This window comes from Stenella coeruleoalba (genome assembly GCF_951394435.1).
Source record: "Stenella coeruleoalba genome assembly, chromosome: 14".
NCBI classification, from domain to species: domain Eukaryota; kingdom Metazoa; phylum Chordata; class Mammalia; order Artiodactyla; family Delphinidae; genus Stenella; species Stenella coeruleoalba.
The window spans coordinates 2,920,665-2,934,013 of NC_137160.1; the positions used below are offsets into that span (position 1 = coordinate 2,920,665).

At 46.4% G+C, this 13,349-nt stretch overlaps 1 protein-coding gene across 14 annotated transcripts in view; it reads right to left on the bottom strand.

Moving 5' to 3' along the window:
- ZNF236 (zinc finger protein 236) overlaps window positions 1–13,349 on the bottom strand; it is a 161,165-nt gene that overhangs the window by 71,678 nt on the left and 76,138 nt on the right. For 13 of the 14 annotated variants that reach the window (XR_013831243.1, XM_079942240.1, XM_079942239.1 and 10 more), the window contains 4 exons: window positions 6,213–6,391; window positions 3,552–3,676; window positions 3,077–3,249; window positions 517–660 (listed from right to left, as the gene is read on the bottom strand). Coding sequence is in view for 13 of the 14 variants with exons in the window: in XM_079942240.1 (XP_079798366.1) it covers window positions 517–660; window positions 3,077–3,249; window positions 3,552–3,676; window positions 6,213–6,391 (621 nt within the window). In the remaining variant the exon portion in view is untranslated. Of the gene's footprint in view, window positions 1–516; window positions 661–3,076; window positions 3,250–3,551; window positions 3,677–3,944; window positions 4,109–4,686; window positions 4,967–6,212; window positions 6,392–13,349 lie in introns of those variants that run through there. The other variant, XM_079942231.1, reaches the window with a different exon arrangement.

The window sequence follows — 13,349 nt, forward strand, 5'->3', positions numbered from 1 at the left end:
GGAGTAAAAGGGGGTGTGTTTGGGGGGTCATACAATTTCAAATACATGTACTGAAAAATACAACTGAGTTTCCCAGAAGTCCAAGGTCTCAGGAAAAAGTATCACTGTCACAGTAGACCTGGAGAAATATTACTTTAAAGAGAGACGTGATTCTTAAAGTATAACATAAGGATAAAGAATATTCAATAACAATCATCAATAACACTGACCATAGGAATTACAATTTCATAAATTAATGATTACATGATTACATTTTGTCTTATTTCTAACCGGTTCAGATGACAGTCCATAAATCAGAATCACGTTAATATTGTTCTAAAGTTTTTAAAACTTTGATTTCCTTTCACTCATTAAACAAACAAATAAAAGTAGCACCGTACTTCCATACAGGAAACTTCCATAGCATCTTTACGGTGCTAAATACTATTCTAAATAATATTCAATTTTCAAGGTCATAATTAAGATGACAGATTTTGGTAAAAGAACACCTGCTATCAACCAGCTTACTAAGCTTACCGTTAAAACGTGAGCAGTCTCTGCAGCACTTGTTGAATTCTGTGGCCCACCCATATGCATCTTGCTGATATGAGTGTTCAGGCTACCTAAACTTTTAAATACACAACTACATTCTGTACAATTATAGGTAGGGCCGTTCTTGACCTTAGAAAAGAAAAAAGAAGTTTTTACAATTGTTAGATTAAAATATTTAAATTATGGCAAATCATAATTTATCATTCAATTAAAATGACAGAAATAATCTAACCCTTTATCATACCTTTTCTTATAAGTTAGGTAGGTCTAGAATCAATGACCCAACTCTTTAATCAATATTGCCAGTATGAGATTAATTGAAATTTCAGTCTTTTCTATAAATCAGAACTGGTTAAGTGAAAAATCATAGTTTTCAGTCATTGTGCTCTAGTAAAAAAATGTCTGACATGTTCTCAACTTCTTAAATGGTTAAGCACAGTGTGCAATAATGAAGGCCAGACAGTTAGATATAATTTTACTCTGAGCCTTGAACATACAAGTCAGGATGGATGGCCACGCAATGTATACATTTTCCATCACCAAGTCCAATCGTCCACGGCGGTGACTGCATTTTTTGTTTTTTTTTTTAATAGTGACTACTTTTTAACACTACGACAGAGCCAAGAGTGGACTACAAGGCAATATCAGGGACAGGGCCACCCAGGCACAGAGGAAGCACCTACAGTATCCTCTCTGCACTACTCAACAAGCCCAGCCGGCTCTGAACTTGGCTAAGACCTCCACTCCACCTAGCACCTTGCTAAGAATGAACTTTACGGCTTTAGACTCATCACAGGATTAGATAATGTTACAAGCAATCTTTAGAGGTTGCTCCCGTCCCACCGCAGGTCCCAGGGTGTCCCCAGGCTGGGGGCAGGCGAGTCCCCGGCCTTCCCTGAAAGGGTTTCCTAAAGCCGGGAGCACCAACGAGGACGCCTGGGACTGTTCTCAGGGGCCACTTTCCAGTTGCTGTGCATTTAAACACACTGTTATTCCTCAGCAACCTTCACACAGAGGGAGCTCCACGAGGGTCACTTACACAGCCCACATTTGTTCTTCTCAGGTCGGAAGGGAACCTCACGAATACGTACATGCTCTGCCTAGTGTCTCTGGGTCTTAGATAATAAAACTTAGTCTTTAAAAGCAACTTCACTGCATATGAAATTCTCAGTCTCTTTACAAACTATATGAAGTATGTAGGGTTTTCTTCATTTTAGTGTTACTTAAGGATTTACTCCAGGGAAAAAATTAAAAGATATACATATGCTTTTAGGAATGTGATGCTTTTCATCCTCCAAAGTATTGTAGTTATATAAAATAAATGATCCATGATAAAAGTATTTGTGTTGCTTAAATATTTCTTCACAATCTACAGTTAGACTAAATAAGACCAAATCATGACAATTAACAAGAGCAAAGGTGGGGACTTCCCTGGTGGTCCAGTGGCTAAGAATCCGCCTTCCAATGCACGGGACACGGGTTCGATCCCTGGTCATGGAACTAAGATCCCACATGCCGCATGGCTACTGAGCCCGCACGCCGCACCTAGAGAGAGGCCCACAGGCCACCAGAGAGAAGCCTGCGTGCCACAACCAAGAGCCTGATGCAGCCAAAAATAAATAAATATTTAAAAAAATAATAATAAGAGCAAAGCTGAACCAATTTAAGAGAAATACTTCCAGGGTTTGCAAATCAGTATTACCTGGAGACAACAAAAAAATTAGGAACATCAGTTTGGCTGAAATAGTTAGCTAACATGCAGTGTGGAGGGAAATACACCGACCAGGGCTCTGTTTGATAGAAAATGTGAATGGGCCCATATGCAAGGTCAGCAATATAGCACCAGAAAAATACTTTCTCCTCAATTTCATTTGTCTCTCAATTTCTTACACTTGGAAGTGTCTGTTTCAGGTTCACTAAAGGGATGACATAGGTTAACATTCAGATTGACGGACCACAACTAAGAATGGTATTATGATTATTTCCAAACATTTATTCATCAAAGGTATAATACTGTTGGTGAAAAGACAAAAAATAGTATTTTATATTTCTCCCATGTATAATAGGCCAGAAAGGTTCAAATGTGTGTATATATATGTGTGTCTGCGTATATGTGTATGTATGTGTGTATATCTGTGTGTGTATATGTGTGTATGTCTTGTGTGTGTGTATATGTGTGTGTCTGCATGTATGTGTGTATGTCTGTGTGTGTTATTGTGGCCTCTCCCATTGTGGAGCACAGGATCCGGACGCGCAGGCCCAGCGGCCGTGGCTCACGGGCCCAGCTGCTCCACGGCATGTGGGATCTTCCCGGACCGGGGCACGAACCCGTGTCCCCTGCATCGGCAGGCAGACTCTCAACCACTGCGCCACCAGGGAAGCCCACATATATGTATTTTTTTAAACAGGGTCTGCTCTGCACAAATTCTTCGTCTACATTTAAAATGGAGAATTTCTCAGGTTCACTCTTAACTCAAGAGCCATCCGTGCAGCCTGTGACGTACTGCACACCTGTGAGGACCACACCCCCAAGTGTGAGGCTTACCTCTGAGTGAACTCTCTGCACGTGTGACTGGAGATTCCCTTTCTGAGAAAAAGCGGCAGGACAAAAGGCACAGGCGTGGGGTTTTTCACCTGTATGCTTAATCATGTGAGTTTGCAGCGCCCCCTTCTGGTTAAAAGCTTTTCCACATTCGCTACATTTAAATGGTCTTTCACCTAGAGAGGGAGAAAAATGATCAAAACATCATTCCATACTGTGCCAGCATCTGATGGATTAAAAGAAAATACTTAAGTTACCCACACTCAAGACCCCGAACCTACCCCTCCAGGCAGAACGTTCCCCTGTGGCCGCAGACTCACACGTCTCACTACCTACTCAAAACCTCACAAGTAACACCAAGGTTATCAGCAAACTATGGAAAAGGCAAGATTACATTTCAGGTCTAGCTGGCTCTAAAGCACCGTTTCTTCCCTTAAGGTCGCACGGGAAATCACCCAAAAGTCAATGTGTCTCGTACCTGTGTGTATCCTAATATGCCGAGTTAACTGACTTGGCTTTTGGAACGTCTTTCCACAGTGTGGGCATGAATACGTGAATCCACTCCTGTCAATGTTCCGATTATAAGACCTTGTACTTGACACCCTAGTATAAGTAGAGGGAAAATACTCAGTAAGTCGAATCCCTTGTGCCACCACTTCTAAATCAAAATCCTATGGGAAAGGTTAGGCCGACTGGCCATCAGCATGTGCTTTACTGAGAAATCAATCACACAGAAGTGTGTAGGACACACACACACCCATGGATTAGTTCTGTGTATCAATATCATAAAACTCATTTTTTTGGCTGGGGAGGAGGAGAGTCGGAATGTCTCTTCTAGATAAAGCTTTCCCTGTGATGATCAAACACAGACCTGTGCAGGTGTGGTTTCTACGTCGACACGAGTGTGTGCTGCCTGCTGCAGGCTCCTCCTAGACGCTGATGATCTCCAACAACTCGGACTCCTCCTCTGTGCAGCAGCCCTGGGCACCTAACTCTCTAGCTGACACCCCTTGCAGGCTCCTGGGCGCCTCAAACCTAGTCAGTCCCAAATGAAGCCCTGTTAATTCTCAGCCTGCTCCTTTCCACAACAGGAGACGGCAGCTCCCAGTTGTGAAGTTTAAACCTTAGAAGTTACACTGGATTCTTCCTTCTCCCTCACCCCTGACTTCAAGTCCATCTCCAGAAGCTGCTGGTCTCACCCCAAAACACCTCCAAAGAAGCTCCCATCTCTCCACCCTGCAGCCACCAGCGTGGCCTGAGAGCAGCACCGCCATTCTGTGGCCCCGATCCATGGGTCTCCCTGCTTCAACCTCACCCACACAGCAGCCAGGCTGCAGCCTGAAGGCTGGGCAGCCAGATCCGTGGGCCAAACCTTCCCAGGTTTTCCCGCGGCCCTTGGGGTAACACCTGCGTTCCCGGATGGGCTCAGCGCCCTCCAGCTCCGAGACCCGGCCGCCTCGCACTCAGCCCCGTGAGCTCCACTCCACCCCGCAGCCGGCTCCCATCACACCGGCCTCCCCCTGCGGCTCAGACTGTGGCAACTGCCCCCCTCCCCACCCACCAGGCCCAGAATGCCCCCCAGACCTGCAGGGCCGTCTCCCCCTGCTCCTCACCTGGGTCCCACTTCAAACGGCCATCCTAAGAAAGGCCTACATCCGACAGGTGCCTCAGCAACTGCCCATCCCTGGAGCGTCACCCCAGGTGAATCCAATCCTACTTCCTTCTCAACACGCCCACTGCCTGAAGCCTGCGCCGGCTAATCCGATTGCTTGGCCGCTGTCTGTCTCCCCTGCTAAACGGCAGCTCCGCGACAGGGAGGCAGCTTGCCCGGCCCCTGGAAGGCCCAGGGGCCGGCGCGCTCTAGTGCGCGGTGACCACGTACGCACCTTCAGTTGCCTCTCCAAGACCTTCGGGGACAATCAAAAGAGCCTGCGCTAGAACGTCATCACAGTAAAGATCTAGTGTGATAGGACACACGCGTTACATGTGGGGAGTTTAAAGATCGCCGAGACAACACAGCGTCAGGTGGGAACCACATTAGTCAACAACCAGCAATATGAAGGGAGTGGGAAAGACAGGAGAACTTTGATCATATGGAGATGTTCAGTCCACGCTTCCAAAACACAATGCCAAAGAGAATACATAAATACTACAAAACACTCAGGCACTTTACAAACTTTATTAACTGGTGTGGGACCTTTTGCTGTGGTGGTGCTTGTTATGAAACAGTACAGATAGCTCCTAGATACTGGAGCTTGGAAGGGTGGCAAGTTAAACTGATGATACTGTCATTAAAAAGTTAATCGATACGGGCTTTTATAGTTTGTTGTAGAGATCAGCTCAACGAGTGTGACCACTGACCACCACCATTGGCTAACTTAGCACAAAGGGCCAGGAACAGCTCTGCATTTCATATCATTAAGAGAAGGAAATAGCAGTAAAAAATATATAATCAGGAATAGGTCAAATACAAAATTTCGAAGCCATGTTAAGTTTTACTAGGAATAAATGTATATATGTATGTAAATACAGGCGTGGTTGCTAATATTATGAGCACTAAAGCCAGACTACTAGGGTTTAAATCCCTAACACTTGACTTATGGCTGTAAAACCTTGGGAAAGTTACTTGGTCTCTCTAGTCTACCTTTTCTCATCTGCAAAATGGGGACATAAAAGTATCAGGCCTGAAGGGTTGTTTGTAAGGATTAAATGAAGTTTTACTTATATATTTATATACACACTAAGCACAGTAACTATTTGAACATGTAAGTTCTAAATAGGTAGTATAAATAAACCAATTCAGTAAGAAGGTGCTAATGTGGCCTTTGTGAATCCACTCTACACACCTTGTTACCTGCCCATAAAAATGTATTGCCAATATACTCTGTTCTATACCTTTTAACATTATAATATAGCTAAAAACGTCTATCCATACAGTCTGACATTTAAATTTTCGACCTTTCCTGTCCTACTGTAGACACAACACATAACACATGCTACGAAAGACATCCCGACACCACGTGAGATGAGTTGCCCTGTTCTTGCTTCTAAAGCAGCCAAGATGTGGAACCAGTCATAGCAAAGCATGCCCATTTTTAAGGTACCGTATAATTTTTTTAGCCCAAGAAAAGGCTCACACCTAATTTTATAATGCGTCTTCATGTGCTCCCTCAGCTGTGATGACGTCTCGAACTCCTTCCTGCAGGCCTTGCAGGCGTGAGTCCGGCTCGCAGCCAGCTCCTGGCGGTGCTCCTCCATGTGGATGGCCAGCTGGCTCTGCAGGGTGAACTCATCCCCACACTCAGAGCAGATGAGGTTCTGCAAAGGCAAAGACCGCCCGTGAGCAGAGCAAACACTTCAGAGCCATCACCTCTTGAAAGAACTCATACTGTAAATGGCTGATACACAAAGGATGCTTTCCTCTGGAACAAACACTATTTCACCTCTCAACAAATAATATCGTCATGTCCAAATATGAACATATAAAAATGATTTCTTTCCTGATAGAAACATAGGGAAAAGGATGAGAGAACAATACAATTTCTGAGCAAAGCGAATTGTTTCAAACTGGCTGCTGGGTAAATGGCATTTTGTCCATCTTTGCTGTGAAAACTTTAAAGAGAAGCAGAATGACCACAAAAGCGTCAGGAAAGAATTTAAATTAAGGTGACAGTTTAATAGACTACCTTAAAACAAAATGACAGCTGGTAAATTTTTAAACGGAAACACCTATCATTCTTTCAATCTGGTTTACGGGTAGTCGATTACGAGAGGTCCGCGACTCTGTCCAGAAGTGCCTGGCTGAGCACCTGAACAGAGCTACGGAATAAGTATAAAATACACACAGGATTTCAAAGACTTACTGAAAAAAAAAAAAAAGGAAGAATGTAAAATAGCTCAACTTTTAACATTTGAATTAGAATATTTTGGATATATTTTCATAAATATATTAAAATAAAATATATTTCATCTGTTTTCTTTTTAACTTTTGGAAATATAGCCACTATAAATTTTAAATTACTCAAAATTTCAATTAGGATAGCGCTGGTCCAGATGTTCTGGAGTTGGGCCTTGGTTCACGTGAAGGCTGCCGGTCACCAGCGGTGTGTATCTGGGGGTGTTGACCGCTCAAAGTCTGTGAAACAGTGGTGGCAGCAATGCCTGCCCTCACAGGGTTGTTATAAAGTTAAGTACAACGGTGCATGTAAGATGCTGAACGGTGCCTGGCACAGAGGAAGTACTCAGTAATGAACTGTTGACTCAGTACAAAGTTCAATGAGTTTACTCATGTGACCTTCTATAATACAATTATTTATTTAAATGATCCAAACATGGAAAAGAATGAGTGTAACCTGTCAATGAGAATAAACTATTACTTCCAAACAATGAAATATATAGCTATTTCTTCCCATCAGACTTTCTCCTAATTACCCCACCTGACAGTCTCGTACATGCACAGGAACAGCGTTAACATGAGGCTGCTCGCTGGCACTACTCAGCGCATCCTCTGCAGAAAAGACAGGATGAATGGGATACTTTGAGCAATCCAAGAATGACGCCAACTTAAGTAACTTTAAATTAGTGTTACTATATAATAATTTAAGGAAATAATGAACTATCTTGTTAGTATCTTGCTGATAATAAAGAAATTTCTTTCCTGGGAACTGTCAAAAATTTAAAAACCACCTAACAAAATTTGCTGCCTATCTTGAGTGTAGCACTGGGGGCATCCACACCCTGAATCTGTACAGCAAGGGATTCTCCTTTCACTAATGACTTACAATCACGGATAAACCCTGACTTGTTACCCTCCCACCCGCACCCTGACTCTCATTGCTTTGGCTCAGACCCATCCTCTTTTCAAGTACTTCTTCACCAAATGACAGGTTCGTATATTTCAGGGGACATCTACATGGATACTACTCAGAAACTGACCAGAATTTTCCGAGTGGAAACTCTGGTTTATGTACAATTTGCTCATACTGCGAAAGCAGGATCAAGCACATGCTGGGCCACAACCGAACAGGCCTCGTGGTGGAAGGTTTCGTGCTGCCGCTGTGTTTCACCCAGCCAGACCCAGGAGCCGGGACGGGCCTCCCTCCCTGCCCAGGACCTGGCACCTCGAGCAAGTCTCAGTGGGGAGTGCGAGGCCTGTGCGCGGCTGGCGGACGCCCACTGTACCGCGTTCCCCGCAGTCGGAGCTCCCGGCAGGCCCTCTAGGCAGAGGCGGTGGCTAGTGCCTGCCCCAGAAGCAGGCGGTCCTGGGGGAACTCCAGTGACCGCTAAGTGGCCAGCAGATCATCCAGGGAAACATGGCATTCTTATCAGTCCCCACCTGGCTGAAGATATAATAACTTTTTAAAAGTAAAACAGTATAAAATACGCTAAATACTAACCGCCTTTAGGCTACTCGCCCCGTAACGCTTGCTTGCCCTTCCCGCCGCCCCTCCCCCGGGGCCACCCACGACCTTTCTCTGTACCCCGTTCCCTCTCCCAGAGCCCCCAGGCTCCAATGCCCAAGCGCTGTCCTTGCCCCCGCCCGCGCTTTCTCAGCAGCCGTTCTTCCTTTCCTACAGGAGTCTGCCTCAAAATGGCGCTCAGCGCTGGAGAGAAACCTTAGCCCACCCCACAGGGCACCGCCCTCCTCTGAGCCCCAGCAGCACTGGTTTCCATCACCGTCCACTGGGCTCATCTCTTGGCCGGTGTCACCCTGTTCAGAGGCAGGACCAGCTGGGGAGTGGAGGGCCACCTCACAGGGCCCCTCTGCCCCGTGCAGACCGGTCCATCCCACATCACCTGGCTGAGTCTTGGTGCTGCCGGTGGAGAGACTACACAGGCGGGGAGTCAGAATACGCCCTGCTTCTGCCCGGCAGAGGATGGAAGGCCGGCTTCTAGCTGGGCTCTCTAACACCATCGGGGGGGGGGGGGGGCGATCTGGGTGCCACCTCCATCCGCCAGGAGACGGATGCAAGATTAGCTCCCTACTGGATCCCGGGGGTCAGGGCAGCAGAGGGCCATCTGCTTGCAGGGGACTGCAGGAGAGCAGGCTGGCGTAGACCATCGCTCTCCTCCCAGCCCCGCCGAGCTCTTCAGTGGGTATTTGGCTGGAATAGGGTTGGCAGCGTCAACAAGATTTTCTCTTGTGAGACCATCCTCTTCCCAGTTTGGGCTGTTGGCAACCAATCTTCTGGCGTGTTTTCATCTACGCCTGCTGGCAGAAGGCTGCAGGCTCTTCCAGCACCCTGTCCAGGTGTACAGCAGGCAAAAAAGTAGCTCAGGGGACTCGCTGCCACACGTTCCTCAAGTCCTGAAAGCCCTCAGCTGCCCGCCTCCTTCTTCCCGCCCTCAGGAGCCTCTAGATCTCTCGGCTGTGTGATTTCTATGTATTTTCAGTTGTAAGAGGGGCACAAAGGGTCTACGTCATCTTAGCTGGATTCTTATCGGTTAATTTTAAGTGCAACTAAAGGTAAGGAATTGTTCCTGTAGTCGATACTAATATACCACATTCAAATCAATTAACTAAGAAATGAAAACATACAAAATAGGCAAAGGTAGCTAAAATGCATTATTTAACATACATGGACAAGACTGATAATTGTGTTCCAGTATCTATTCTTCTTCTATACAACGATGGGTTTCTTAGCTGAGCACACGGCTGTGTGCCGACCTTCCTAACACTAACCACCCTGTGTGGCGACCGTGCCCCTTCCGCTCGACAGGATGGCAGCAGGCTGATGCTCCGCCCACCTCTGGATCTGGCCTTCCCACAGCAGACGCGCCACCTCCCTCCCTCCCTCCCTCCGCTGTAAGCCACGTGGTACAAGAAACACAGAGAGCAGAGCACGTGGGGTCCCGGACTACCTCGGCCACCCCACCAGCTCTGTACTGTACGACACCAGACTGTTAGGTGAGAGAGGAAAACTCCCAACCTGCACCCGAACACAACCCTTTTTTTTAAAAAGAGCACCCGATTTTTTACATATTGCCAACACATTTTCCCATCAGAAATAAGCACTGCAAACCTTTTTTGTTGTCGTTGTTCTGCTCCTGTGAAACCACTAGTCCTGAATTCCTGTTCAGCACGGGGTTACTAAGGTCACGTTACTGAACATCACTTCTCAACTTCCAGAGCCTTGTCCCCGGCAGCACAGTGGCGCAAGGGCAAGAAGATAAAGCATTTTCACGGTTTCCATCCCCAGCTTCAACCCAGTTACACAAAAGCCTCCCTTCTGACTATTCCAGCCCTGTTCCTCTCCTGTGATTATTTACTGATCTAAGAGAGAATCTGTTATTTTCCAAGAGAGAAAATAGAAGACAGGTTAGTAGTAACAGAAATGAAAGTCAACTGGTTTCAGAAAATACACGCTTCTCAAAGGCCTTTTGGGAAAAAAAAAACTGGGCGTCAGAAACTATGAACTGTTTATGTTCCTCAAAGGCCTTTTGGGAAAAAAAAAATCTGGAGCCAGAAACTATGAACTGTTTACGCTCCTACAACAGTGAAAGACAAAGACAGCTGGAGCTTCACCACTGCAGCAAGGATGCAGATGAGACCAGGCTGCCCAAGCTGCCGTCACAGCTGCTGCGCATGACGGGGCTGCCACCTCAGGAGACGACGTCACAGCAACGAGAAACACAAGGAAACGGGATAAAGGCAGACATCAGAGACTGTGAGCTCCACTTGGGGGACAGTGTGGAAAAGAATCTGGACAAAGGGTGTGGAAGAGAAAACAGAATGAAGGGAAGGTTTTGAAAATAATGTATAAAAACCTAAGAGTGTCTGGAAATGATGAATTACTGTTATTTCTCTTTCCAGTCGTGGAGGAGGTAGAGAAAATTTTTAAAGGTGTATCTGAAGAAGCATTAGGATGGAGCACAGCAGTTTCTCTGGCCTGCATCGGTGGTGTGCGGCTGGCAGAGGTGCGGGGCCCCAGCTCAGGGGCACACCCGCCCTATGCCATCACCCCCAGGGCTGGGTCCACCCGGGGCGCCAGGACAGTCGGAACGGCTTCAATCATCTGCCCCCACCCCACCCGCCGCAGTGAGCCCCTTGAGGATTGACACACGCGCGCACACACACACCAGGCTTCACCCCCTTGCTGATGCGGCCTAGACCGCATGTTACATCGTTTCAACCCTCTGCCAACAACTGACTCATTCGCTATCCCGTCACAGAACCTTGATGCAAACAACCATCTGACCTCCTACTGGGCTGAAGGGCGCTGTGAAGAAGCCACATGCTCCCCTCCCACCCAACACACACAGATCCGTTCGCAGCCACGACCCCTGTATTACGTGGAACACAACCCACGTATCTGTCCCTGGTCAGGCTCTGCTCCCACTTCCCAAAAGCAGGCTTCCCACACCCATGCCTCCCTCCACCACCTCATTCTTCTGTGAAGACAAGGCAACGTCTCCATTTCACAGAGAAAAATGAGGTTCTGCAGCCCCAATCCAGCCCGAGAGGGAGGTGGCAGTGACCATAACAGACTCGCAGGGGCCAAGGGACAGCAGACGCCCTCAAGGGAAGACACACGACCCTCGACAACCGTCCCACGTCACATGGACGACTGGCTCAATACCGTTCAGTTTCAATGACATCGTAACGTTGTGAAGCTGGCTTTCAGTAGTCGCTGTGGTTAAAAAGCAGGGAATGAGTGAAAATCAACGTGAAACAGGAAATTGCAGGGTTTAAAAAGCTACGAAGTACCTAATTTACATACGGTAGTTTTTCAAATGGCTACTAAGTTACTTAAGACATAAATACTTATTGGACCTCTTAGATTTAACTGCTTCAGAAAAAGAACTCTTAGCGTTTGGCTCAGTGGAAAACTTGCTGAGACACAGAGACTACGGAAGCTGCAAACCGAGAAAGGGAAAGCTGCCCTAAGCCAGCAGGAAGGGCCTGGACTCCCGCTGTCACACCCGCATCCCCTGTCCACCCGAACCTGTCCTCACGCTTTGCTTCTAGGGTCAAAGGCAGAGGTATCTCTTCTGCTCACAACTCCCTTCTCCACCCACTCTCATAGGAAGTCAGGCCCTGCCCCTCCCCATGGAGACGTCTGAAGGTGGATTATTAGAGCAACGTTAAATTCTTGAGTGTGGCAACTGTTCTGTGATAATGAGGAAAAGTGTCTTTGTTTTTAGGGGATACAACTGAAGTATTTAGAGGTGCAGTAGTAACATGATGCCTGCAACTATTTCAAAATTGTTCGAAAATTCGAGGGGTGAGATCTGGTTTACTTTAAAACCCTCCATGTACTAGGTGAAAACAAAACCAAACCAAAAATCTCATCACCTAATTATTACTTGTAGATGAGGTTGTGCACCTGAAAACTCAGAGAATCTGGTAGAACAGCAGGCTACAAAACCAATATACAAAAATGCACTGCTTTCCTATAGACAGATAACAAATAATACATGTTTGAAAGAGCCGTTACATGATATTTTTAAAAAAAAAAGAACAAATTTAAATAATGTGCTGAAGCCATCTGAACAAAACATTACTGAATATTTTGACAATAAAGATTCAATATTTTAAACATGCTCAATTCTCCCCTTTAACAATCTAAAAATTTAATGCAATCAAAATTAAAATACCAATTAATTTTTAATTAGGCAAAATTCTAAAGTCCACATTAATAATAAACCAGAAAAGTAAAATAAGAAACATACAAACATTTGTTTATCATTACAAAGAGAAATACAGCAAAGTCACACTGAAAACCAAGAACGTGGTCCCAGGAATGGGGCAGGGTTACAGAAAGGAGCCAGTCTCCTGAGTGCCCCTTGTTTGTTTCTTTTTGACGGCTACTACTTACTACCCTAATGTTCAAAGACTACCTCCCCGGCCCTCAATCCCTACTCTGCCTGCATGGGGCTGTCTCTGGTCTTACAAGCCCGACCCTAATTGAGGGCAGTAAACTGAGGGCCGCAGATCGTAAGAATGGGAAGGGGGCCTAAAAGAGAAAGCGAACGAATGCAACAACCCTGTACTGACCCCAGATCCGAAACGCGCTTCATGTACAGTGGTTTGGGCCAAGCAACTGTGAAACGACTTCCAGTGTTAACACAGGACCACCGAGCACACGAGGGGAGCGGCGTGTTCACTGCTGGGAGCCCCGCCCCGCCGTGGAGGAAGGGACACACAACCAGGAACTGGGGGGAAGGTGGGCGCCCTGTACAGAGGGGCTGGGGTTGGAGGAATGAGTGTGAACTCAGGATTTCTGAAATACAGGTGCGCCCTACATCTTGTGGACCTGCATTAGAAGACACGGGG